Source organism: Arvicanthis niloticus, chromosome 8, assembly GCF_011762505.2.
Source record: "Arvicanthis niloticus isolate mArvNil1 chromosome 8, mArvNil1.pat.X, whole genome shotgun sequence".
In the NCBI taxonomy this organism is placed as follows: Eukaryota; Metazoa; Chordata; class Mammalia; order Rodentia; family Muridae; genus Arvicanthis; species Arvicanthis niloticus.
The window spans coordinates 4,549,387-4,577,080 of record NC_047665.1 but is presented as its reverse complement, the minus strand read 5'-3'; the positions used below and the strand labels follow the sequence as shown (position 1 = coordinate 4,577,080).

The following is a 27,694-nucleotide window of genomic DNA, read 5'->3' as shown; positions in this document are numbered from 1 at the left end:
GCAGTAAAATGGCATACGTTAATAAAAAAAAACCTTAACACGACACAAAAACCAGATCAGATTATCAGCAAAGATAAAGTCTCCTCTCCACTGTAATAATCTTAAACACACGTAAGCCCAGAAGAACAATCTAGTTTCCAAATGATACCCTACCATTTACCTATCAATCGACCACAATTAACAAATTTAATTCCTTTGGGAAACTGTTACCACTTCCAAAGGCAGGTGTCTAATGCTTTCCTGACCACACTAAAGCTATTCTGCAACCTCAACTTCCATTTCCCCCCACAGCACAGACTTTACCACCCACCACACCTGTCAGCACACAGCCAGGCAGAGCCAGACTCTGCAGGAGTCGGTGTATTCAATCAAACTGCTTCCTGAATACTGGCAAACAAGAAAAGACCTTCTTGGCATCCTCCCAGTTCTCCAAAGCCTGCTACCACTAACAGAGAGTCAGACAGCTCTGGCACCTGTGGCTCTTCCTTGATAACCTTGACCTAAGTTGGTGAGGCACAAGCACTTGCTACAAGCACCACCAAACAGCAGAGTCCTCAAGGCAAGCAAACATCGACAGCCAGTTTCCTGCCAAGCTGTTCCACTGCAAACACTGTGGTGGTGACCCAGCCAGCCTACTGCCCTAGCCTCTCAATGTTACTGGGCTCCTGGAGAAGAAACCCCAGCAGCCCTTGAATGAGGACATTCAAAGGACTGCACAGCAGAGATGAGTTTGGTTCCATGGAGATAGCTAGCTGGAACACACACGTTTCCACCCCTGACGCTGTCCTTGGCTTGTACTCTTTCCCCACTTGCTCTTCTTTCATGGGTGTATATATGTATGTTATAAGTGGTAGTCTTCACAGCCTCCCATTCCCTCTCAACAAGACTACCTGCCCTCCTGCAGCTGTGCCTTCTATGGGAGGCACACTAAGGTTAGTTAGTGGAGGTTATTTTCAAGGGCACAGGCAACTTATGAGTGGCTATACCACTGAAGAAAATCAGACTCTTCTTCAGCCACCACTAACTGCCACTAGCTCCTCAGAGAGAGTAGGACCTGCTGTTTCTTCCCCAATCTGTGACAGCACGCTGACAGCCCGATCCTATGAAGTCCTGTGCAGATAAGAACTGGAGTGAGCTCATGAGTACAAGGGCCCATCCTCTGCATCCCTCCTTTATGATGGTTCTTGAGGTTGGAAAGGGAGATGTGGGATCCCACTGGAGCTGAGGGTGCCGCTGCCACTTGCTCTCTGTGCCCTGGCTGGTTTACCTAGCTGAGTGTAACACTAATCTGTTGACTGTGGTGAAGAGTGCCGTCTGCTGGCTGGCTGCCTGCAGATGCAAAGGTCAAAGTGCAATGGGTGCTTTGATGAACTACTCAAGTCTGTGTGGCTTCTCCTCGGTCATAATGGTACATAGCGTGGTCTTCCGGGCTGTATCAAGACTGGACCATCCTGCCTTACGTATTTAAAGAGCTGCTTCAACTCTGGCGTGCTGCTTAGTTGGGAGCCTAACACGCTTGCCTAACGTGACATTAGATTCGATGCCTCAGAAGACCAGTTTGGTGGTGCACACCCATAATCCCAGCACCACACCTGGGAAGTGGAAGTAGGAGGGTCAGAAGTTCAAGGTCACCACTGGCTACACAATAAGTCTAAGGCCAGATTTGACTATTTGAGACTGTTTAATATGTATTCTATATGCAGATCTATTTTCTATTAAATATCCTCAAAGTCTTAAACAAAATAGCTCAAAGTTTTTAATAGAGACTACTATGTTGTGGCAACTACAGGAAGCAGGGAAGCAAAAAAAGGTCATCAGGGGAACACTAGAGGGGAGCAGCATAGAAGTCACTGGAAGGGAGAAATGGAGAAAATAGGGAAGGGAAAGCAGTCAACCCAGAAAGAGAGCGCAGGGTGAGGGAAGTAACAGTAATGGTATCTGGAAAAGCCACAGAGAATTATAATATTATATATAGTTACCTATTATATATTTGCCTACATTTATAGAAGCTTAAATAAAATTCTTCCATAGGGTATGACAATGCTCTTCCCCAAGAAACACAGACTATCTAATAAAAGTCCTCGTATCAGGCAAGAAAAGCCCCCTTTGGAGTTGTCAGTCAAGGGAGTCCAAGCGACTCGCAGAGCAGCATGCTCTCGCTGTTGTCCTTGACTGCCTCCCAGAGGTGGCCGGTGAGTCCCTACTGCTGAAGACACATTACACTTTAGATACAGGGCCCAAAGGATCTGAGCTGGATCTGACCTGAAAGCCCCTCCCTAAGGACTAAATCTCAAGGTACCATAAAGAGTCACATGAGCTTCCTAGGGAGGACAGCGGCCAAAAGTCACAATGGCTTCATAAGTTCCTAAGCGTGAGGTGAAGTACTGTGGCAGTAACCAACAGCTCTCTAAATGGACTTGAGGTTCTTTTAACAAGGGAGAAATCGTACGGAAGCCTAGCCAAGTACTGAGAGTGAGGTCATGGATCCTCGTTTTACTAAGAGCTTAAATGCTACCATCCTACCCACATGCTAAGAACCTGCCCTCACACCTACAGCAGGGTGCCCCTCTCCTCCCTCATTACAGACTTTATTTTGTGACAGATAAGACCATTCCAGAAAGGCACATCTGATCAGAACCAACCAAGGCATCCAAAGCCCAACTCCTGCTCCTCCGACTCAGGGGCACTGTGGGAAGGAGGTGGAGCAACGCCAGCAGCAGAGCAGGACACCTACTGCGAGGTCATATCTTCTATAAATGACAGAGAAGCCACCTAACACCCATGAGGGCTCATCAACATGGCTGCCTGAACAAGACCAAAGGAAGAACACCACCAATAGGCGGGCAGCATGGAGGGCAGGGATCTCACAGGACTCCAACAACCCCTACATGAGGAATTACAGGCAACTAAGGATTGCTGAGAATGGGAGACACAGCCTTCCCCTGGAAGAACCAACCCCTCAGCTGACTATCCAATCCCAAGTGGTCAGCCCTGAAAATATATATTGTCAAGTAACATTATATGGACTAAGCAAGCTTTATTTGTATATTTAGAAATATATATCAACAAATAAAAACACATGAATTTGAGAGAGAATATGGGGTGTTCGTTACATGTAAGAAGTTGGAGAGAGGAACGGAAAGAAGAAAATGTATGTAGTTGTACTATAATTTCAAAAGTAAAATATATTTTAAAATAATAGAATAAAAAAAACAGTTCCTTGAAACAAAAGTATTAAGACTAAAAGTGAAACAATGGGGAAATGAGGGCTGGCTCAGTGGTTAAACACCACGTGCCTTGCAAGATGCCCTGAGGTGGATTCTCACAAGTGTCTGTAACTGCAGCTCAGAGATGCTGATGTCCTCTTCTCACCCTGGAGAGCACCAGGCAATCAATCACAAGGTACAGATACATACATGCAGACAAACACTCATACACATAAAAGTTTTTAAGTAAACTAAAATAATGAATATATGTGTGTATATATGTATATATAAAATTACATAGATATGATAGAGATAGATAGAGACTATTAATTCTAATTGTTTAAACACTAGAGTGGCTATATTAACATCAGACAAATAGATTTAAGAAAAAACTACAACCAGGAATAAAGGGCATTTTGTAATAATCAATTCCTTGATATATCTTAAATGTCATAATACTTTCAAAATCTATAAAGCAAGATTTACAAAACATAAAACAAGCATAGATATATTGGGATCATGGAAATCCCAATATTAGACAGACAGACAGACAGACGGAAGAGAGTAATGAAGTATCCAGAAAACTGGCTGTTCACAGAGCACCCAACAGCAGGATGCACATTCAAGTTCTCTAGCAACACAAACTGACCAGGCTGCACAGTAAAGCACAGCCAAACAAAGGCAAGCTCTCAAGCACACAGTGTACTTCTCATCCTCAAAAACAAAAACATCAGTTAAAACCCCTGAAAATTCCTCACACACTTAAAAATTGACACTTTAAAAACAGATCAAGAAAAAATTAAAACAGAATTAAAAGTCGTCTCAAGGGATCTAGAGATGATGCCACTGTCAAGAGCACTGGCTGCTCCTTCCTGAGTTAGGTTCCCAGCACCCACACGGTGGCTTACAATCTCTAAGTGTGCTCCCATGGAATCTGGTGCCCTCTTCTGGTGTGTGGGCATACATGCAGATGGAACACTAACATACAAAAAATACATATATAAATAAGTAAATCATTTAATCATTTCTTTAATGTTGAACTGAACAAAAAACCAAAACATCAAAATTAATATAATATGCAATTCAATGATTAAGGAGAAAAGTAATAGCAACAAATGCCCAATTAGCAAACAAGTATCTCAAGTCACTTAGCTTGTAGTGTATGTGTTCTTAATTGAAGAAGAGGAGGAAACCACTCTGAATAAGTAAAGGTCAGGAAATTAAGAGAAAACAACAAAAAGGGCCAAGCACCCTCAAAGTCACTAAAACAAGTTTGTTTTTTTTTTTTTTTAGAAAATCAATAAAAAACAAAATAAGCTTCCAGCCAAACTGTTCAAGCAAAGAGAGAAACGGGGGGGGGGGGGTATTATCAGAAAGAACAGGAAACATCATGACAGCCTTTATAGATACTAAAATAGAAGGACTTTTGAGCACGTTCATTACCATAAGTTAGACAACACAGAAGTAATAAGCCCACCTCACCCACCTCAAACAAGACAGAAAGCACCAGCACTGAAGTGTGTCCTCTAGCCTGGATGACACAGCTCAAGCATGCCTACACCCAACACACAAACATGTACACACACATGTGCACAATAACATGTGTGTGTAGACTCACCTTATAGTCATGAAATAAATCATAAAATAATAGGAGAGAATCCACAAAAGCCTCTGTGGATATGGAAAGTACAAAATCCATTTCCTATGAAACTGATGTAGTTTTGACATAATTCAAAGTTAAAAACAACCCTGAGACTGTTACTTCCCTCATTCAGACCTTTGGAGGAACACTTTTGAATTCTCAATCGCATTATGCTACACACACACACACACACACACACACACTCTAGGACCTCACTGATCCTTTCTGCTATGAGCTCCCACCTCAGGGCGACTCTGCAGCACCTCTAGACTACTTACAATACCTAATACAGTATAAGTCACGCTTGAGTCTTCATTAGTCTCCAGCTAGGAAATAGCAACAAGGTCTGCACATGCTCAGTGCAGACGCCAAAGGTCACTGAATCCCTGCGTGTAGAAGCTGCTGACACTGAGCAGCAGCTGCAGGCCTGAACCTCATCCACTCAGTTCACCTTACAGCACTCAGCTCTCCCCACAGACGAGACGAACAGTGCCACGGGCTGAATAGATGATGCTTCCATGGACTTAGGATTTACATGATGTGGCCCTAGGGTTGTTGCTACTTTAGAAAAATTGTGGTGATGGGAGACAGGGGACAGCTAGAAGCGCTGGGTAAGTTTTCACAGGTATGTTATCTAACCAGTCTATGGCAGTGGCCAGCTCTCCTGTACTCCAGGCTCTAAGAACAGTAACATTCTACCACATTCATGGGGACCAGTCACATGGACTTAAAACTTAAGCTGTTTTGCCAGGTGTTTCACCCATAGTAATGCAAGAAGTATCAGTGAGTGCTGATAGAAATTATAAATTGATTTAGTACAGTGAAGATTTAGTGACTAACCAGCCTAAAACAACAAACAATAAATATCTAATATAACTTATTTCAGGAAGTAAAGACAAGCTACATGAGAAGCCTGTGCTTTACAAACTGTATGAGCAATATTCTAGAAACTACAAAATTTAACTAATTAGTGGAAACAAGCTAGTTACTTGACCAGTTCAGAAAAGTAAGGTGTGGGCCCAGTGAGATGGCTCAGCAGGCAAAGGCAGTTGTCACACAAACCTCATGACCCAAGTTCAATCTCCAGAACTCACATAAAGGAAATAACTGACTCCCAAAAGTTGTCCTCTGAGCTCCATGCACAATATGGCATACATGCCCCTGCACATGTATCATGCATGTGCATACAAAGGAAGGAAAGAAGGAAGGAATGGGGGTGAGGAGGGGGAGGGAGGGAAAGGAGGAGGGTGGGAGGGAGGAGGTCAAGATCCATATATATCTATATCTAGATCTATATATAGATCTAGATCTAGATCTAGATCTATCTCCATTCCCCAATGGCCCTGAACACCTTCCTGTGGAAACTATACAGTTAGTACAATTTCAGTAAAATAACTAGAAAACCTATGATTTAAGAAATAAACACCATCTAGTAAGTTGTACATTTCCCCATAACACATCATCTATAAAAGCAAATACAGTATTACAGTACATATAGCACACGAAGACATCAACTATAACACTGCTGGCAAAGTAAAGCCTTGACTGCCATCAGTGTTGGCGAGCCCTCAGTTACTCCCAGCTAAGCGACACTCTGCCACCGACACACATCAGCATTAAAGTCATATTGCCCAGGAGAAAACAGACACAACAGAGCTAATGTTTCAAGACTGCACAGCTCGTCTACAATCGGTAAGGTTTCTGACTTTTAAGTGTAAGAAAGCAAGCCAACAGAGATGACACATGTGCTTCCTAAAACATGCTGCTCTGGCACACCCTGTGCAGTCCATCCCAGCGCCTGCACTGTCTGTTCCTGCACACCACACACACCAGTGTTCACACACATCGAGGCTGCGGTACCTTTTCTCTCCTACCACTTTTAGCTTGCTCATCTTGAGTTACTTCATTCCAGCATTGCAGATAATCTGAAAGAAAAATGTTAATACTATCAGGCGCCTACCACAATTCTGGTTTTTATGTATTAGGTGTTATAAAAACCATACAGTGGAGACTATAACACTGGAAAACAAGTCGTTCTACACAGGCGAGTCCATCACGGCAGTTTGACATATATACAACTATTAAAATACCCAAAAGCAGCATGGAAAATATTATCAAAATTCTAGAGCTACCAAAGGGCAGACACCAAGAATTACATTGAAATCTCTGGAACTGTAAGTGAAAATAAACTCTCTTCCTTAAGTTGTCTTTTCATGGTGATTTTATCACTTCTACTGAAAAGTAGCTCATGCAATCAGTATTTCGATTTCTTCTGAGATAGTGTTGCCATGCCTCATTAATTCTCAAGGCAACCAGAGCTTTCCATGGTAAGCTGATCCCTGTTTACACGGTAGCACCAAACTGGTAAATGTGTATTTCTATATGAAAACACGTTTAATGAATAACAAGCTGTTTAAACACAGTAAAGGGCTTACCAAACATAACCTTAGTTAATGTTTTCATTTTTAGAAAGTCCTTATTACATAATTTAAACCTTCCATCTTGATTTGCATTTTTTTTTAATTTTCAGATTGTACTTAAAAACTAATTACCAAAAAATAAATAAATATCCTGGATATCTTTTGATTTTATATACCAATGTTTAATGAAACACAATTTTGTCACATCACTAGAAAACAAAACAATCACATTTATATATATTTAGTAATACTATATTTCAAAGAGAACATGCAAAAAGCAAGATTTTAATGTTTTATTTAAAATATACAAATATGTCTTTTTAATCTTTGTTAAATATATATGCATATATATACTTATGGTGTTAAAAAACATGTGGACTGTTCTTAAGGTCGTTGACAAATTTAAAATTGCACTTTTTTTCTTAGTTATTTCTCTAGGTAGTTAACTACATAAAGTCAATTTCCAAGATAAAAAAAAAGGCATTACACACACAAAGCTGGCAGAAAACCTCAGATGAGCTTTTTGAAGTCCCTACTGCTGCCCTAAGCAAAGGCTGTCCTGTCCAGCTTAAAGCTAGACATGGAGACATGACCCACAATCCCAGCACTCAGGACACAGGAGTAGGTAGTATGGTGTTCAAGACCCTGTCACATAGAAGTTAAAGTCAGCCCGAGCTAGCAGACCTTGTCTCAAACCAACAGAAACCACCCAGGACTGGAGGGTATAGCTCAGGTAAGTCCAGGCAGAGCTTGCACCAGCCTGGATCACCAGGAGACCCTGCAATCCCAGCACTCGGCATGTACAGATCAGAAGACCCTGCCTCTAAAGCAAGTAAGCAAAAGGTTCAGAAAATGGTGTTAGCAGCATATTCTATGAAAAGCCAATCACATTCTGGTTTCTATTTCCTGAGATGAAGTTCCCATCAAGCAGTCCAGCTGGCCCACCCAAGGGCTGGAATTCAAGTATGCATTCTACACCTCACCCTTACTGTGAACCTGGCCTGGGGTCTTCTGTAAGAGACAGAACTACAGATAAGATCAAGAAAACTGCTTTTGTTTTCCCAACACAACAGGGCAGCTGTACACATGAGCTCACAACCATTGTGACAGCAGACATAAGACCTGTACAAGCTCCAAACAGACAGAACCCCAGCATAGATAGTGCAAGTAGGCATAAATCCAACCACTAGCTGTGTCTCTAATGGCATTTGACAGACACTGGGTGAGGCAGAGTCGTCTGTCTTCAATGCTGTGACACCTGTAGGTCAATCACATGCCAGGATGGCTGGGCAACACAAACTGAACTCAATGGAGGTAAAAAGAGATGAGAAAGATCTCAAAGCTGGATAGAAAATGATAGGAGAGAGGAGAAGGTGTGAATATGTTCAAAATATATAGTATGAAGTTCTCAAAGAATAAAAATATTGTCTAAAAATATTCAAATTTATGGTTTACAATAAAATACTCAGCTTCAGGCATGTCTCTACTTTCTTTTTTAGGGAGTAAATTTTAAAAAAGTCATATTTACTCCCACAATAACAGAAAAGAAAACTGAGAAGGGAGAGAGACTAGGTAACCTGCTTAGAAGAGTCCAGGGCCTGGGGACTAATGACTCCACAATGACGCTCACGGATCATGGTGAGCCATGATTTACTTACCCTTTTCTTCTCACTGCCATAATGTCATTACTTCTGTCTTGGGGAGAACAAATCCATGCTGCTTTCTGCAATCCCACTCCTTTGCCACACCTACCAACACAGGTCTTGTCATTACCACTAAACACAACTGGTAGTCACCAGTCAGTTCATTTGTCCCTCACTGTTCATGACACAGGATAAGGCCTCACGGAAACACTCTACCACACACTGGTCTTCTGCCCAGCCTTTACTGGAAGCTCAGGACTTGGGTGTTTCTGCCCTCTTCCAACTCTAGACTTGGTAACATCACCTAGCTTCAGGGCTAAACATCTCACTTGACATTAAGGTCAGATGACAAATCCACCAAGCTTCCTTCCCACCTTTGCCTGCCGTAACCTACCCGACTCTCGTTCAATTGCTCGCCCTGAACTGTGGCATCACCCTTTTCTCCTCTCCATATCCTTTTCCCCATATCCAGTTCATAGGAAAGTTGAGGTCATTCTACAGAGGGCACATAGGATGGCTCAATACATAAAGGCATCTACACCAAGCCTGATAACCTGAGTCTACCATCCAGAGTCCACATGGAAAGGAGAGACCTGACTTCAGCTGTCCTCTGACCTATATATATATGTAGTGTAGAGAACATGTTAGCAAATGATGATGATGATGACGATATGCACACATTCAAACTTCAATCATCCCGTGTGCTACTATCACTAGTATCGTGTCTACCATTCCAGGAACAATTTATTCTCAATGCAACACCTTGAAGGGACACTTATAAAACCCTGGAGAGAGCCGGGCAGTGGTGGTGCACACCTTTAATCCCAGCACTTGGAAGGCAGAGGCAGGCGGATTTCTGAGTTTGAGGCCAGCCTGGTCTACAGAGAGTTCCAGGACAGCCAGGGTTACACAGAGAAACCCTGTCTCGAAAAAACAAAAAACAAAAAACAACAACAACAACAACAAAAAAAAAAAAAAAAAAAAAACAAACCCTGGAGGGGAACACACCACCAGTAGGAAGCTTGCCATCAATGAGCTCCAAGCCCTACACAATTTTTCACTTCAATGACACCAAAATGCCTAAGGGAATATTCCCAGGCATTTCCTTCCTTGCTTCTTCCCCCTACACACAACTCCACTCACAGCAGGAGTGTTGGCTTTGAGCTGCTTGGCTTTCCCCAAAACATACCAGGTTCAGTCTCACCTGGGTTCCCTTGCTCAAACTGTTCCCCCCACCACACAGCTTGTAGCTGTTGGCTCAGATCCACTTGTTTTTCAGTGGAACCCATATCAAGGGTCCTATTCGTTACCACCAGCCACCTAGACCAGAGGACACAGGAGGCCCTTGCCTGCTGTTTTTAGAACACTTACTGCCCTCTAAAGCAGTAAGCAAAGGCTAAGCCAAACCTGCTGGCTTACACTTGTAAAATCATCACTGGGAAGGCTGAAGTAGAATGAGTACTCTGAGTTTAAAACCAATCTTGGTTACATAGTGAGGGCCAGCCCACCCACCTTACCCCAACACAGACACAGCAAACAAACAGCATGTTACTATGGTCTGAATGGTGGTGCAAGCTCCAGAACTCAATGTAACTTCTTAACCACCAATACGAATAATAGCAATGGGGAAACAGCCCCTGGAGTACAGTAGTTAGTATCCTTAATGTGTATTTAAAATATATATATATATATATATATATATATATATATATATATTTACATATTTTAAGATATATAGTATATATAATTTAAAAATGCAAACTGGCTAGCTTGTCCATTCACCAACTATAAAAACTGCCAGTGCCTTGTGAATTTCCCATCCTCTAAACTATGAGCAAAAATGTATGCTGGTGAAAGCTGCCCAACTTCTGTGAGTTTGTTACAGAAGGCCAAATGGAAGAACAACTGATTTTTATTTTAAAACTTTTCAATTAGCATTCACAGCACTAGGTTTCATTCTGGCTTTCAAACAAGCTTTGCTCATGGTGAACCTCCTCGATGCCCTTTCTCCCCGTCTCCCAGCACACCCCTCCCTGCCCTTTCTCCCCAGTCCCCTGACCCCTCCCTGCCCTTTCTCCCCAGTCCCCCAGCACACCCCTCCCTGCCCTTTCTCCCCAGTCCCCCAGCATACCCCTCCCAGCCCTTTCTCCCCAGCCCCCCAGCACACCCCTCCCTGCCCTTTCTCCCCAGTCCCCCAGCACACCCCTCCCTGCCCTTTCTCCCCAGCCCCCCAGCACACCCCTCCCTGCCCTTTCTCCCCAGCCCCCCAGCACACCCCTCCCTGCCCTTTCCCCCAGCCCAAGCACACCCCTCCCTGCCCTTTCTCCCCAGCCCCCTGAGCACACCCCTTGTACCTTCCAGAGCCTCTTCCCTCCTTCATGTGTCATCGTGCCTGTCTCTCACCTCCTCAGCACACACCTCACTGTCATCTCTTTCTAGTTTCATAGCATATATCCACATGTACACACACGAAGACATACACACAATCTCACACACATGCACACATACAATCTCACACACATGCACACACACTCACACACAAAATAAGTTAGCATTTCCATATGGAAAAGAACATGCTATCTTTGCCCTTCTGAGTCTTGGGTTATCACAATACATTGCAGATATAGTACTGAAGAATGGCTCAGTAGTTAAGACAACTTGCTCTTGCAGAAGATCTGAGTTCAGTTCTCAGCACACAATCATCTATACTCCAATTCCAGAAACCAACGCCCTCTTCTGACCTCCACAAGTGCCAAGCATACACATGGTACGCATTCATTATTTGCAGGCAAAAACTCATACACATAAATAAATATTTGAGGAGTTCATTTTTCCTTCCCCATCTTATCTCCAGCCAGAAATTAGGCCACAAGCCACTTGCTACAGCATTTTGCTTTCGCAGGCAATCCGCCTATCTGACTGGCTTTGAGGCTAGAAGCTGCAGCCTCCAGTTAGCACCTCAAAGTGACACCACAGGAGGCTAGAGAAAGTAGCCATAATTATCTCTGCCCTTTGTTACCAGTATTTGTACAACTCTCAGAGTGTGTGTTCACATGTCAAAAAGCTCCCTGTGAGTCTGCACATTAATTCAGTCATATATAGAGTAAGAAGTTCTAACAGAGAATGCCTACATGCGGACGCACTAGGAGCAACTACCTGATTTAAGTCTCACCATTTGTCACTAGCTCACAGGGTCATGGAACGTTTAAGACTGTAACTAAGCCCTCCTTGAAGTTCTGTATAGATAGCCCAGTCAGTATTTTATCTCCTGTTTTTGCACCTCGAGTCCTGTGGCATATATCTTCTTCATGACCTTTGCTTCTGTTGATGTTTCTGTAACCCCTTGGAATGCACCCTAACTTTTACAAGTCTGTTGTTACCTCAGAAGCTATTAATCAGTTCTGTTATAAAACAAGCTTGAATGTTTTTGCAGGTATTACCATTCGGAACAAACAATGGTGACCCTAGCATGCTACATGTTTCTGCAGAATAAGCACTCCTTATTTTTGTATACTGAGTCTGGTGTCTCCCTTCAGCGAATTTCACACTCTTACATATTAAAAAATGTACTTTCTAGATCTATCCGTTTCCTTCAAATTTCATTTTTATCTTTTACAGCTGAGTAATATTTGTTTATTCATATACACATTCATTATCTGTTCATCTGCTAGTGGGCATTAATAGAATGGAATCGAAGCTGATTCCATTTCTTGCTGCTGTGAATAGTATCCTTCAGTGAACAAGGATGTGCAGGTGTCTTGTGCTTATTCCTAGGCGAGGTACACCTTGGTCATACAACAGTCCTTTTTTTTTTTTTTTTTTTTTTTTTTTTTGGTTTTTCGAGACAGGGTTTCTCTGTATAGTCCTGGCTGTCCTGGAACTCACTCTGTAGACCAGACTGGCCTCAAACTCAGAAATCCACCTGCCTCTGCCTCCCAAGTGCTGGGATTAAAGGCGTGCGCCACCACCACCCGGCCATAACAGTCCATTTTTAATAATGAGAAAATGTCTCTTTATTTCCATAGTGGGGGAGCTAGTTTACACTCCCACCAGCAGTAAAGAAGGACTCCTCTTTCCACATATTCTCGCCAGCATTTCTTATCTGTTTTCTTTCTTAAAAATTATTCCTCTGGAGCTGGAGAGCTGTCTCAGCAGTTAACAGTACTGGTTGTTCTTCCAGAGAACCAGGATGAAGCCTAAGAGCCAACTGTAACTCCAGTTCCTGGGATTCTGGTGCCCTCTCTGGCTTTGGAGGCTCCTGCATGTTCTTGCACATACATGGTACACAGGCATACAAACAGGCTAAACAGCTATACACATAAAAATAAAAAACCATCTTGTTAAAAACTAAAAGTTTATTTATTTGGAGAAGAGTGTGCAATAGCAAGCATGTGAAGGGTAGAAGACACTGTGAGACGTCTGCTCTCTCCTTTCACTCTGCATCCCAGGGATCAAACACAGACCTTCAGGCTTGGCAGAACGCTTCTGCACCCACTGAGCCAACTTCTCAGCCTGGTGTGTCTATTCTTGGTGAAAGCCATTCTGTCTGGAGTGAGAAGAAATCTCAAAGTAAGCATTGGGTTCTGTTTTACATAGGTGTGTATGTGGTGTACATGCATGTAAATATGCATGTTCTCATGTGTAGGCATACTGTATACACATGCCTGTTAGGAGTTAGTTCTAATGCTTTGAATTAATTCAGCCCCTAAAATCAGGAATCTGCATGTCCAAACTCAAAGGTCCCTGTGCCCAATTGGTTTTTGATCAATAAAAAGCTAACAGCCAAAGACTGGGCAGAGAGAGGCAGGACTTCTAGGTTCCCAGGGGAAGGGGTACAGAGGGAAGAAAGGAAGGAGAATCAGACTTAGAGCTGTAGAAGAAAATTCATCCACAATGTAGGTGGAAAGGGAAAGGCCCTGTGGGAGGGGCTGCCCAGAAGGTAACAGGGCAGCAAAGATAAAACACAGATGTAGATGTTGAGCCAGGAACACCAGAGGGAAAATACACTAGCCTTAGGAAGGATTAGAGCTGCTCAGCCTTTGACCTAGTCAAGGCATGTCAAAATTAAGCTGACGTGTGTGTGTGTGTGTGTGTGTGTGTGTGTCTTTCTTTCGTGAATCCAGAGCTCCTGGGCCAGTGCAATGAATGATCTCAAGACCTGCCAGGAGCCAAAGCGGTTAACTACTGTTATACCTAACTTGTGAAAAATTCAGATGGAAAGTCAGGCAAAACCTCACTGACTCCATAAACAAACTGTAAACACATTTTGTCTGCAACAGAATAACCAAAGGTCTCAAGACCTTCCCCCAAAGATTTCTCAATCTGGAATCTAAAGGGGTTACTCTGAAAAATCAGAGTTTTGTGGGGTTTTTTATTAAAAGGTTTTTTAAAAGTTTTGTGCACCAAGTAATAGTGGTACTCACAGTAAATAAAACCAGCAACATTACAGCAGAAGTCAACTGTAGGTTACAGTACACAGAACTGTACTCATCTGGCTAGAGGCGTGGTCTTCATAGCTACAGGCTGTATTACATGGGAGGAAGATGGAGGTGAAGATCCTGAGTCCTCCCTGCCCTCCTCTCTCCACCAACACCCTTATACCCTCCCACCTCTAACGCAACACAACCACTCTGTGGGGACAAGTAAGCTACAAGTGTAATAGAAACCTAGGAGAAAATTCTAATTATAATGAAAAACTGTTTCTACTTTACAACCCATTACACCCTGGCATGCTCTGCTACAAGGTGAACATCTATAATAACCTAAAACTTAAACAGTTTTAAAGTATCAGAATTTTAGATTTGAGGATACCCCTGGTTTTGGTTTGTGAAGTCGATTCAAATATTCCCTTCCAAAAAAAATAAATAAAACAAAACTTCCAAAATTTGAAACTGTACTGGTCCAGAGCATTTCAAATAAAGTGCGAGCTTTGCAAGACTGTGCTAAGGGGAACTGTGGTGCTTCTTGCCTCTTGTTTAGTTATTTGTGATGGCCTTAGTACTAAATTCTAAAATCTGTAATTTATAAATATACTAAGTAATGTGGCAGTCTGGGGGATGCAGTAAGCAGAGGACCTAGCAAGCAACACAGGGGCCTGAACAATGAAGAGCTGTGTCTTGGAAATCACTGCAGCACCATAGCACAGCACACACCAAGTGAGTCCTCTACAACCCAAACCGGTCCCCATCAGATTACACCATGATGCCCAGGGTTTCCAATTTGTACACAGCCTCACCTACACCTGCTATTCTCCAGCGCATAATGACAACCACCCTGGTCGTGGAGTGATCTGTAATTCTGGTTCTATTTCCATAGTGATTAACTCTACTGAGAGTCTTCTCATGTGCTTATTGAACACCTATGAATCTTCGAAGAAATGTTCATTCAGGTCTTTTATCGATTTTTAAATTAAATTAGAGTTATAATTCCACTCCTTGACTTATAGTCAAAATAATTCAACAGACACTTTAAGTCAATATATGTGTGTGTGCATATGTGTGTGTGACACTACTTAGTAGCCAAAAATAAATAACCTAGTTTAAAAATTAGCCAATAACCTAAATTAAAATTTCTTCAAAAACATAAAATTTGATTTATTAATCTATTTATTAAAAGTATTCACCTCACTCATTCTGATACTGCAAACCCCATTATCACTCCACAGCTGTGTTAGAATTAGAAGCTATTACTAAAAAGACAGCATAGTGAGGGTCACAAAAGAGTAAACGGGGCTACGCAGGCCTGGGGTAACGAAAGCATTACCTTCCTGTGGCAGAAGAAAGACTATCTGGGAGAAGAAAGGGGACAGATGAGAGGGAGACAGCCTTGGGAGAGGAAGTAGAGGAGGAAGAGGAAGAACAAAAAGTGATGTGTGTGTGAGAACAGAACAAAGCCATTCATTTGAGTGCCAGTTAATCTATTTTATATATACACATATATGGGGAGACAGACAGACAGCCTTGCACAACACTTCCTGTTCTCCCTGGGTCCGGACTGAAAAGGGCTAGTGCCATCTATCCCTGCTAACAGGCAGGGCTGATCCAGACCACAGCAGGCCTAGTAAGAGTTGCACAGTAAGTGCACACCAGCAGCCTCCTGGTTTTGAAACAGTATGGTTCTAGAAATGGTGGATGCTTCAGATGCAACCTCACCCCAGGCTGGAGGTTCTCAGTCACAAGGTAGATCTTCCCTGCATCCCTTCACTCTAGTGTCTGGAAGCTGCTCCCTGAAGGAAAGCTCAGTAGGGCCGTATGGCTCCATGCATCAAGTCACTTTTGTCAAGCCTGACAAACTGAGTTCAAACCCCAGGTCTTATAAAGGGGAGAGAACAAACTGTCAAAAGTCTGTCCTCTGATCTCCATGCCTGCTATGGCATGCACATACATGCTCATGCACACAGGTACACACACATTTGCAATAAGGAGGGAATGCTATGCTCTGTACTCAGGTATTCTTCACAACTAATCTCTGTCTCACTTTCCAGCCCACTCTGTACAGCCCAACAAGTCCTTCAACTATTAACAGCCACAGTAAACCCCCTCTACACAGGCAGGGTAGAGGACGCCCTTCCCATTTTCTTTTTATATGCCTATGCCTGTGGGGAGAGTGGGGGACAGAGTGCCCTCAGAGTCAGACAGAGCTACAGGAAGATCAGGAATGACACTAACCATGCATAGCCAACAGTAATATCTGCTACTGTTGGCAGTGGTCTTAGGTCAGCCTAGTAAACATTTCAACTGTAAAACTGACTCCATTTTCGAGTGCTGTCGTGTCTGCTGTGCTGACTCTACTGTAACGCTTGGTCTACACTTTACAAGCACTCAAATGGCTATAACAGAATAGGGGAGGCACAAATGGCAGGTGACAAAGGGGAGACACTGGACCCTTCTGCTTTGCCAGCAGGAATCTGAGAGTGTGGCTGCTTTACAAACAGTACAACAGGCCCTTGCCACAGAAAAGAGTGAATGTGTGGCTCAACTAGTCCACTCTTTTTTAAAATCTTTATTTTATTAATGAGTGTCTATGACTTGGGTGTAGGGGTGATGGTGCCACACTGAGTATGAAAGCTAGAGGACAGCAATGTGTAGTTGGCTCTCTCCTTCCATTTCTATGGGTTCCTGGGAATTGAACTTGTGTCTCCAGGCGGTTGCAGCCAACGCCTTTGCCTGCTGAGTTGTCTTTCCAGAGTTCTGGTTTTTGCTTGAAAGCTCAAGTGTTAGCACAGTCACAAATAGACTCTCATTTATTTACTTCCAGTGAAGGTAAACTTACTCTGTTCACTTCTGTGAAAACCTCTGCTAAGACACCCAAGTTTACATACGCACACTGCCATTCAAATGCTGTTTCATGAGAGAGAGGCTAACCCAAACTCTCAGCTCTATTCTGGAACTGCTTTCCCTTGAGACAGCCATGAGCTATCAGTGTGTGGCGTCAATGACTCATGGACACTAGCCATCTGTCATGAGAATAAGGTTTTGAACTGGCCATGGCTTAGCAGGTGAAAGCACTTGCAGCCAAGCCTGATACCCTTGGTTCAGGTGCCAGCAGCCACCTAAGGGAAGGCAAGACCTGTCAGTCTCTGACCTCCACATGCTACCATAGTGCGCGCGCGCGCGCGCACACACACACACACACACACACAGAGTAACTTTTTAAATGAAAACTTTGTAAAACTCATATCCACTCTCAGATCTCTACCCACACAACTTCCACTGATTTCTCACGCAAACACTATGTTAACAAGTGTTTTGGTGGAATTGGCAAAATAGGCCTGTAACCCTAGCAAGCAACTTAATGAAACTTCCAAACTAAAAAATACAAGAGAGCTCCGGCTAGCCCTGGCTTTAATCCCTAGTACCAGAATCCAAAACATGACTTTCTTTGATGCATTACAAAGAAATATGCCATCACTTGAAAAATGTGCCCAACTCAATTAACCAATACTTAATACCTGACCGATTAATTCTGCTAAAATTCAGACGTACATAAGGTCCACTCCAAGTTCACACAATGTATTTAAGTGTAACTGAGTATGAAGGAAGAGCATCAGATAGGATTCCAGATTCCATGTTGAAACTAACCTTTAAGAAGGTGCCATGCTGGGGAGTGGTGGTGGCGGCGAATACCTGTTACCCTAGCACTCAGGAGGCAGAGGCAGGGGGATCACTGTGAGTTCCAGGACAGCCAAGGCCACACGGAGAAACTCTGTCTCAAAACAAACAAACAAGACAGAAATGGCACTTGTTGAGTCTGACTACATACTAAACAGGACAGCACCATTGTCCCCTCCCTTCACAGCCATGAGCTGCATCTGGCTGCATCTCCTCCATACATGCACTTGGACCTAAACAACATATTGCAATAGACTGGATGTAGAAGCAGAAATAACCTAGCTGTTTGTACCCTCTGACATTAAAGATTTACAAGGTGGAATAGGGTTGGGGTGGGGAGGAAGTGAGGGAAAGGAGAGAGGAGAGGTTTGAAAACAGGCCTGGGAAACTTAGAAAAATGTGAAACACTACTGCTCTTCTCACTAGGTCCACTGGCAGTCTATTTTGGTTTTCACTTAAAAATATGTTGTTTATATTGATATGTAATGTGTTTATAAGTGAATTAATAAAAAATATTTAATTGTAACAAATTAAGTATGGATATAACCCACCAAATAAAGTACTACAATGATTCCTAAGGATGTAAAGAATTTTAAAATATCTGACTTAAAAACGGACTTTTAATATCGGCTGTGCAACTCTAATATAAAATTCCAACGTCCCAAGTCTTCTCAACACTAACATGACTCCATAGACGCAGTCACGACAGACCTCACTTCACATACTGCAGCCCAAATGTAGGCATGCTAAAAACCTTCATAAAGTCACATTCTACCTATGCATACATGAAATATAAATGTCAGCTGTTTGTTCATATTTGGGTACAATCTTCAACATATCTCATTAGACAGATGAAAATATCCCAAGAGCTAAAATACCTCTGGGCCCAAGAGTATCAGGTAAGAGATGTGTTAGTTGTATCAAGTCCCTACAAACCAAAAACAAGACTATGAAATTATTAAGTGGGGGAAGACAGCCTATTTTCTTGGGAGAATTACATAAAAGCTGAAAATGAGCACAACGTCAAAACATCATTTTATGTAACATCAAATAAAGACAAATCAGGGGCTGGAGAGGTGGCTCAGCAGTTAAGAGCACTGGCTGCTCTTCAGAGGACCTAAGTTCAATTCCCAGCTCCCACAACTGTCTGTATCTCCAGTTCCAGGGGATCTGACACCCTCACACAGACACACATGCAGTCAAAACACCAATGCATATGAAATAAAAATAAATCTTTTAAAAATAAGAAAAGACAAAATAATGTGTCGACAAAAATTACTTTGTTATTCCTAGCATTTTGATACTAACTCCCATAGCAACATGTGACTGTTAGAGAAACAGCCAGTAAGAACTGGAGGATAGGTGAGTAAAGTCTCAGCGACTACCAACATGAGTGAGATGGGCCAAGGTTCTGTCAAAGAGGACAGGCAAGGAAGGCTAGTCCCTTCTCCAGCAACATCCAAGGGCTGCAGCCCAGGTGTACCTGCTCTATTTAAAACACACGTTTCCATGAAATGACAGTGAGGCTACAGCCTCTCAGCTTCAAAGAAGAAAATGGATCATAGGGAATCAATCTCTGCCAACGCTGCTCAATCAGTCTCAAGTCTCCCTTCCGCCAGTTACACTGAGGGAAAACAGTAGCAACAACAGTAATACCTACTGAGCACTGCCTGTGAGCCATGCGCTGTGGACAAGCACCACACTTGTGTTAACTTACTTTATGAAATCACCCTAAGTGCACAAACACCATCATCTCCATTTTTGGCAAGGACAGAACTGAATCTAGAGAATAAACAACTTGTCTACAGCAAGCCAGGACACAAACTCAGCCAGCCTGGCTGAGCCCCAGCTCCTCAGCCACTGCAGCACAGCAGCCAAGCACTGTGACCTGCAGTGACACAAGTTTAACACACAGCTCCCACCCTCAACCATCTCCAGCGTTTTCACGGATAGCCACTGCTGAATGAAAGGTCCTAAGGAGTGAGCAGAGGGTTACCCATTACCGCTCCCTACTGTTTCAGCTCAGAGCTGATGGTGTCGAGCAAGAACAGCAGACTCTGAAGACTGCTGTGGAGGAAGCTAAAAAAAGCAAAAATCCAAACTGTAGGATGCCATACAAATTAAAATATGTCACGCCCCGCAGCTTTTACCTCTACTAATGCAGGGTTAATCATTACACAGCAATGCAGCCAGACTTTTCTATAAAAAGAATGCTTCAAGGGGGATAGCAAGATGGTTCTGAAAGCAGGGGCTCAGGACCACGACCACTATCCTTCCATCCCCTGCACCACAAGGTCGAAAAGAGAACCAAAACGTGCAAGTGCTCTGACAGAGACACACAGACACACACAAATAAAAGAAATCATGGGGCACCACCATGCGAACTGATTGGAAAAGCTTTATAAAAAATTGCTACCGCAGGGCTGGAGAGATGCCTCAATGGTTAGGAGCTGTTCTTCTGGAGAACCTGGGTGGGTCTGATTCCAAGCATCCACATGGTGGCTCACAGCCATATGTAACTCCAATTCCAGTAAATCCTGACACATTCTTCTGACCTCCTCAAGTACACATGTAATATATATGTATAATATATACCACATATATATGTACATGCATACACATATAAAATACACCCATACACATATAAACTAAATCTTAAAAATACCACAAAAGGTTAAATTACATTAATGTATTTGACATTTTGTCATGTTGATCAAACACATAAGGCGTCTTTAAACACTGACCTGAACTATCAATTAAAGGCAAAACTCATTCAACGTCATTCAAAATGAAGGTGTAACTTCACTGTAGAATGTGACTCTGGAGAATGGGAAACCGAGCAAACCGGGAGAAGGGGAGAAGAAACCCGGGTGGACTAAGGCATCGCCAAATGCGGCCCCTTAGAGGGATCTGATTACAGATCTCCAAGGACTTTGGTTTTGACATTTAGCCTATGTTTTAAAATCCGTACCGTTCAAAGTGCCTTAAATAAATCATTTCTTGTTCGGCCAACGAAACCAGAAACATTTCCAAAACACAATTACAAAAATAACTTCCTCTCTCGGGGAAGCGAGGGAGAACTGTGAGAGTAATTCAGAAGCTGGCCAAGGGAGAGCGAGCGTTCGCTCGGGCCACTCAGGTCTCTGCGAACTACAAACTGCCGGGCACCTGATGGGCACCGTTACCATTCCGAACACCTGGAGAGGGCTCGCCACCGACAACCTGCCATGCCAGCGGGATCGCCCTCGTTACCTCACACACCGTGCGAGCCCTGCATCATCCACGGACCAGCATACACCAGCAACGTCCACCCCATCACCCGGGGAGGTGTTGAAACTGCCGTCCACGGCGCTAAACTGTCAGCGAGCAGCCAATCAAAGGGTCCCGGGGCGGTAGGGCGGAGGCCAGGGAGTGGCGGGCAGCTGAGCGCGGAGGGGAGTGCACGGGGCGGCGACGGCCCCGGCTCGCTCGACCGCCGGCCTCCCCGCCAGGGAGCGCGCCTCGCCCCCGCCAGGTGAGCTGAGGCGCCGCCGGGAGCCGGCGAGCCGGACGCGCGGGCGGCGGGGACGCTCACCGGCTCGGCTTGGGCGCTGCGCTCGGCCTCCGCGCCCGCGGTTCCCAGAGCGCACGGCGGTTCCTCGCCGCCCGCCGCCCGCCTCCCGTCGTCCGCCACCCGCGGCCCGCTGTTTTCATACAAACCCGGGTGGCAGGAGAGGCGGAGGCGGCGAAGGCGGCTGCGGAACCTGCCCGCATCCCGGGCAACGTCAGCGCGGCGCCCCGCCCAACTCACGGCTCGGAGCGCCGGTTCGCGTGCGCCCGCAGGGCGCGTGCGCGTGGGGGAAGGGCGCTTCCAGGCAAGGGCCGGTCGTGAGGGGAGCGAGGGAGGGAGGACGCGGGGCGCGTGCCCGCCGGCGGGGGCGGCACGCGTGAAGGGAAGACAAGCTGCGCGTGCGCGAGGGCGGGTGCGAAGGGGCGGGGCGAAGTGGGGCGGGGCAGGATGGGGGCGGGGCAAGGCGGGGCGGGGCAGGGCGGGTAGGGAAAGGACTGCGGCGTGGGCATCCGGCGGTGCGCGCCCCAGCCTTTGGGTACCTGTAGGCCAGGGGCCAGTGTAAACGTGCTCGCCGGCCAGCGGATCGACAAGTTCCTCAAATCGCCCTCTTTTCCCTTCCCAACCAGAGGCGCAGCCAAGGCTGGGGTAGGGTTTTCTTAGCTACCCAGATCCCATCAAACCTTGAAGACTCGAAAAGGCTAGTCCCTTCCTGACCCCAAGTTGACCCAGAACAGGATGGCAAGGCTGTGGCGCATGGCCTTTTTATCCAGGTAAATGAGATAGCTGATGGCACTGGGAACAAAATGCCATGCCCATTCATTTCGAAACTGTTTCGATGTGTAATATGGAAAACCTTGCTGCAAAGTTGCTCGCTAAAGGCAAAGACGAGAGTGGGAAATTATAGGAAACACGCTAGTGTTTTGACTGTGTTTAAACACTCCGGGATACATTGTTAATAAAGACATCATTTGCCTTTTTAAAGAGGATGGACCATGCCTGCTGTTTACGGTAGTTGGTAAGGGATGTAAAATTATCACAGCAGGATAGGGGACTAAACTGAGCCCTGTGAGGTTTTTATTTTATTCTTATGTTTTGTTCAAGCAAAAGTTAGCAGGTTTGTAAAGGTAATTCAAAACATAATTCAAAGTGTGAAACAGTGCTTTATGCTACTTGCTCTTGGCAGATGTCTACTAAGAGAAACAAGAGACTGCCATTTTATAAATGTTACCGGTTTTTCCCATACCGATAACACATGCGCACATAATGATAAATTCCAGTATTTAAAGTATCTTTAAAATACTCTCCACTACAAACTTCTCAAACTGAAAACATGATTGGCTAAGAATATTTAATATTTCAAAATTCGTGAGACGTTATTCAAAGAATGTGTTTCTAAATCAACTTGCAATCTAGAAAGACAGACATAATTTGAATTCCTCTGTAGCAAAGTACTGTTAGTGGTCAGAACAAAGGCTCAGAAGATTAGCCCATACAGCCAGGTAAACCAAAGTGTCGTTGGCTTTGAAGTTATGGAAAACACATAACTTGCAAATGAATGGCTCCTTTGGCTAGTAAGAGAACCTGAAACACATTCTCACCTGGAGAACAATGCGGACCCCACCCCTTATCAGACCCACGGGAGTTCTCAGCCTCAACAACTACAACTTAAACTCATGAAAGCACAAGGGTTTAACAGAAAGTTTGAGCTCTTGGGAATTATTGTTAGACACCTTCTCTCCCAAAGCAGCTCTTTTGAAGGCTCATCTCAATCCTTTAATCCTCCACTTCCGTTCTCCCCAGAAGCCTGCTTCCATCCTAACCAAACAATTGTGGAATTCAAATGATTTTGAAACCTCATTCATTGTGTTAGCATTGTGAAGCTAATATGCTTCATCTATCAACTCTATCATCTGTGAGTTGTGCTCTAATTCTCTCAAAGAACGCATAAACTTAAAGAGGTGAAATCCTCTTGTGTGGAAGAAAAAACACCTCTAGGGTGATATGTAAATTAAATATAAATAACCAGAGGGAGGCTCAGGGTAGAGAACCTGCTTTGCGTGGCTGAGACCCCAGTTCAATACCAACCAGCACAAAAAATAACTTGTAAAAAAGAATCATCAGATGTAGGTCAGTCTAAATATATGGCAATGATCGCTTAACTGCTCGCCTCAGAACAGCCTGGTAAGTCAAAGCTTCCCACACACCTTCCCTTATTCCAGCTTTAGTGGTGGAGAGTGTGGCTCGATTTCTCTTGATTTCTTTACCTCTAATCCTTTAATAACATGGCTTACAAAATGCAGCAAACTTAATAATGAAACCATAGCTGAAAGAGCTAGGACATCCATGGGCCTCTTCAAAAGTACAATTTCTATGTGAAGCATAAATGTTAAGGCAGCAATACGGTCCTGGCATTTCTGAAATCTGGTGGGTCCTGTGGAGTTACAAGATTGTTATAGTTCTTCATCATATTCAACAATCAACAATTTACTGAACACCTGTGTATGTCAGAGGCAATCATCTGGAGATCCTTGAGGAAATAAAGCAAATAATTACACTGGACAAAATATCTAGCAACTTCCCTGTGTCAGTCTGAAGAGTTTACTACAAATAGGCCGTGGAGCAGAAATTCAGGAAGAATAACTTGAGCTGAACCTAAATAAATGTGGCAAAGTTGAAAAACAGAAGAAATAACCCTCGTGCGGTGCACAATGGATTTAGTTGCGAAAGGTCAGCCTGCTATGGTTTTCATCTGGTAGATGCAAATGACATGGTATTCAGGATTCAGGGCCGGGAAAAAAATACATATATATCGTATACTATACATATACATATATTATACAGGTACATATACATGTCTCTGGCTGTTCTAGAACTACCTCTGTAGACCAGGCTGGTCTTAAACTCACAGAGATACACCTGCCTCTGCTTCCTGGTTGCTGGGATTAAAGGCGTGGGCCACCATCACCTGAGGACAACTAAAATCTTAAACTAGCATACTTTTGGTCCAAAGGTATAGCTATATATTGGGACCGAGCTCATTATAAGAATTCTTTTTTTTTTTTTTTTTTTTTTAAGGCAGCTTGCTCAGTGGTAAGGGCACTGAACACTAAGCCTGGGGATCTAAACCCAATCTTTTCAACCCATCTGATGGGAGGAGAGAACTAGCCGCAAGCTGTCCTCTGATTCCCTCATATGCCCTGTGGAAAAGATGCTGAGCTAGCTGTATGGATGTATAATTCTACATAAAGTATTTAAATAACTCAATACTATCAAAATATACATGTATTAGAACAGAATTTTGTGAAGTATACTATTTTAAATTTTCTAAGAAAAATACCAGTGTATTTTCTGCAATTTGCTAGGGCCAGAATGGGTAAGTGCTTTTTTTATATTTTGAATTTTGTTTTACTGTGTTTAAAGTTACCATACAAGGTAACTCAAAAAAAAAAAAAGTAAATCAAATTGAAAACAAAAACTAAAGAGAATTAGTTGGAATTTTCTTCCAAATTATATGATCATCAAGGTTCACGAGTTCTAGATTCTCTTTATACCAAGACGTGTGACAAGGTCCATGAGTTCTAGACTCTCCTCTGTACATTCACTGTAGGACCTGCGACCTCTGAACTTGGGCATCCAATTTACAAATGGTCTAAGTACATATTCATGATACTTTGTTATATAAATGAGGAAGTTGTGCTATATTTGTAAAAATCTGTCTTTGTTAAAAGGTTGGAGGAATATACATTAGATGTTTTAGCAATAGATATCACTTAATATCATTACAGATCATTTAAAACATTTTTATTTCTCAATGTTTGTTATATTTTCTGCAAAATGCATACAGTAGCTAAACAAAAAAGTTCATTGCTTAATGTATCACTCATAACTTTGATAGCTGTTTAGTGGATTAACAAGTAGAGTATATGTAGAAGCAAATGATAAATCATGAAGCATTTGTAAATGTAAATCTTGCTTGCAGCTTTAAAGCAGACACAGAACCAAGGCAGCAAAAAGCCAAACTGCCCTAAGACAGATACTGGAAAGTTCCATCTACTCAGTGGCCTCTTCTGGCACAATCTTACACCACAACCTGTGCAGAGAATTAGATTTTTTAAATTCTGAAGAAAAGGCATTTAAAATCAGCATATTCAGCTTCAGAATTTTAATGAAGCCAATTGTCATAGATTTGCTTCGGTTTGATTTTGTAACAGGGTCCTCTGTAGTGAATTCAGAGTGAATGCAGACTATGGAGCCAAGGCTGACCTGGGAGTTCCAACCCTCCTGCCCCCCCACCCCCTCTGATTGCTGGAACTGTAGGTGTAAATTGCCATGCTCATGTATGTGGGGCTGGTCATCAAACCCAGATTTCCCTGCATGCTAGAGAAACACCACGTTATCTACAAACACAGACAAAATGTCCTTTCAGGGACACACCCATCCTCTCAGAGTCCGACCCTATGTCAATTTTCCTCATCATGATGGGATAGATATTTCAGGACAGTGATCACTCAGAACACTGGGAGAACTTATTTCTTCCATAGCTGTATCAGCTACCAGGCCTGAAAGCCAGGCCTTGGACAGGGCACAGCTCTAACTCCTGGATGCTACCTTGCCATCGCGGTGTACTGGTGCAATCTGACAGAAACTTGCCTTCAGAGCTTGCTAGAAATCTGCTGGGTGGGGTGCGGGGGAAAGCTGTTGATGGTGGGGACAGAAGACATTTCACTGGAGACAATGCACTGTGAAACCGCCTGAAGAGCTAGCCAGGGCCACTGGGTCCAGTAAAGACAGGTATTGTGGAAGCTGCCAGTGCAGGTAGATCAGGTTCTTGGCAGTAGCACTGACCAAAGTAAGCCTTAGTAACAGCAGATCCGTGCTGTGGAGTTCATGCATGCCTTCTGTCTTGGCCATGGCAGCCACATTTGGTGCGGATAGATAACAACGAGACTCACATGGTGCAGGCTGGGCAGAGACTGATGATCTCTATGGCGATCAACCTGGCTAGTACCTGCCTTCCCTGCAGTGCGAGCCCTTCCGTGAGTTTTCCTATGCAATGCAGCTATTAGTGTCCACTCAGACCCATCTGCCCACACTCTGACTTCCCTAACATCCTTGTCACAGACTGTCTCACTCCCTCCACAACTCCCACCCCTCTGGCCAAACGATTTGCAATTGCGAGTGAAGTGACATTGAGCCATCCTTCCAGCCACCTCTAACACTAGACAAACATGCTATTCACTGTTCACTGCTGGGAGGGTTTCCCTTCACTGTCTTCTCCAGGGGCCACAGAACTTCTGGCTCCCAGTGTTGCCATCTATGTGTGAATTGCAGCAGCAACTTTACACACCAGCTTTTAAGCTGGCTGTTTCTCTTTCTCAGACAGTATCTTTGAACACACTGCCTCTAAAATACCTAGGTATTGTCTAAAATGTCTCCACCTTCCTTCTGTAAGAATCTTCTCTTCCCCAAACAACTCTAGACTCGTGGTTCCTGGGACTCCGGGCCCACAGCAAGCTCCACTAGCCTTAACTTCTGGAACACTGGGAAAATACTTCCACAACTCCCTGTGACATTGTTTGGAATGAGTCGTTCACACACTGACTCTTTACAAGAAATGCATTCAAGAACATATGATGTCACAATAAAATGGCAGTTCCTCTTGGTTCTCCCTACAGAGGTCCTAAAATTTTTTCAGTCTCTTAGATGCTGTGTCTTTTTGTAGGCGAACGAGATGGTACCTGGCTGGGGCTCCTGGATACCCTCTAAAGGAAGCCTGCTTGTTGGAGGACCAATGAGACAAAGGGATGGAACATCTCCACCCTCACACAGATTTGGAGCTGAGCAGGACTGAAGGTGGAGTTGGCCATCAGTGGTCAATATTGGGGAACAATTAAGGGCCAATCCAAGAGCACAAAAATCCAAAAGGATAGGGTTCAGAGGCTGCTGACTTGTTGAACATGGGGAAGTATAAGATACTGTAGCCCAAGAAAGCGCAGAAGCCACACACTTGCCCTTGCCATCTCTTCCATGGCACCACTCCTGGATTCTCATACATGAGCAATGACAGGTATTATAGATTGGATCTGGAATGTCTTCCAGAGACTCATAAGTTGCAGTCTTTGT

General features: G+C 43.7%; 1 protein-coding gene across 1 annotated transcript in view; it reads right to left on the bottom strand.

Moving 5' to 3' along the window:
• The window catches only part of LOC117713748 (ATP/GTP binding carboxypeptidase 1), a 47,063-nt gene extending 25,345 nt beyond the window's left edge, over positions 1 to 21,718 (bottom strand). The window contains exon 1 of the mRNA XM_076939831.1: positions 21,596 to 21,718. Within this exon, the coding sequence (XP_076795946.1) occupies positions 21,596 to 21,714 (119 nt within the window). The 5' untranslated portion in view covers positions 21,715 to 21,718. The remainder of the gene's footprint in view (positions 1 to 21,595) is intronic.
• Between the last annotated feature and the right edge of the window lie 5,976 nt (positions 21,719 to 27,694).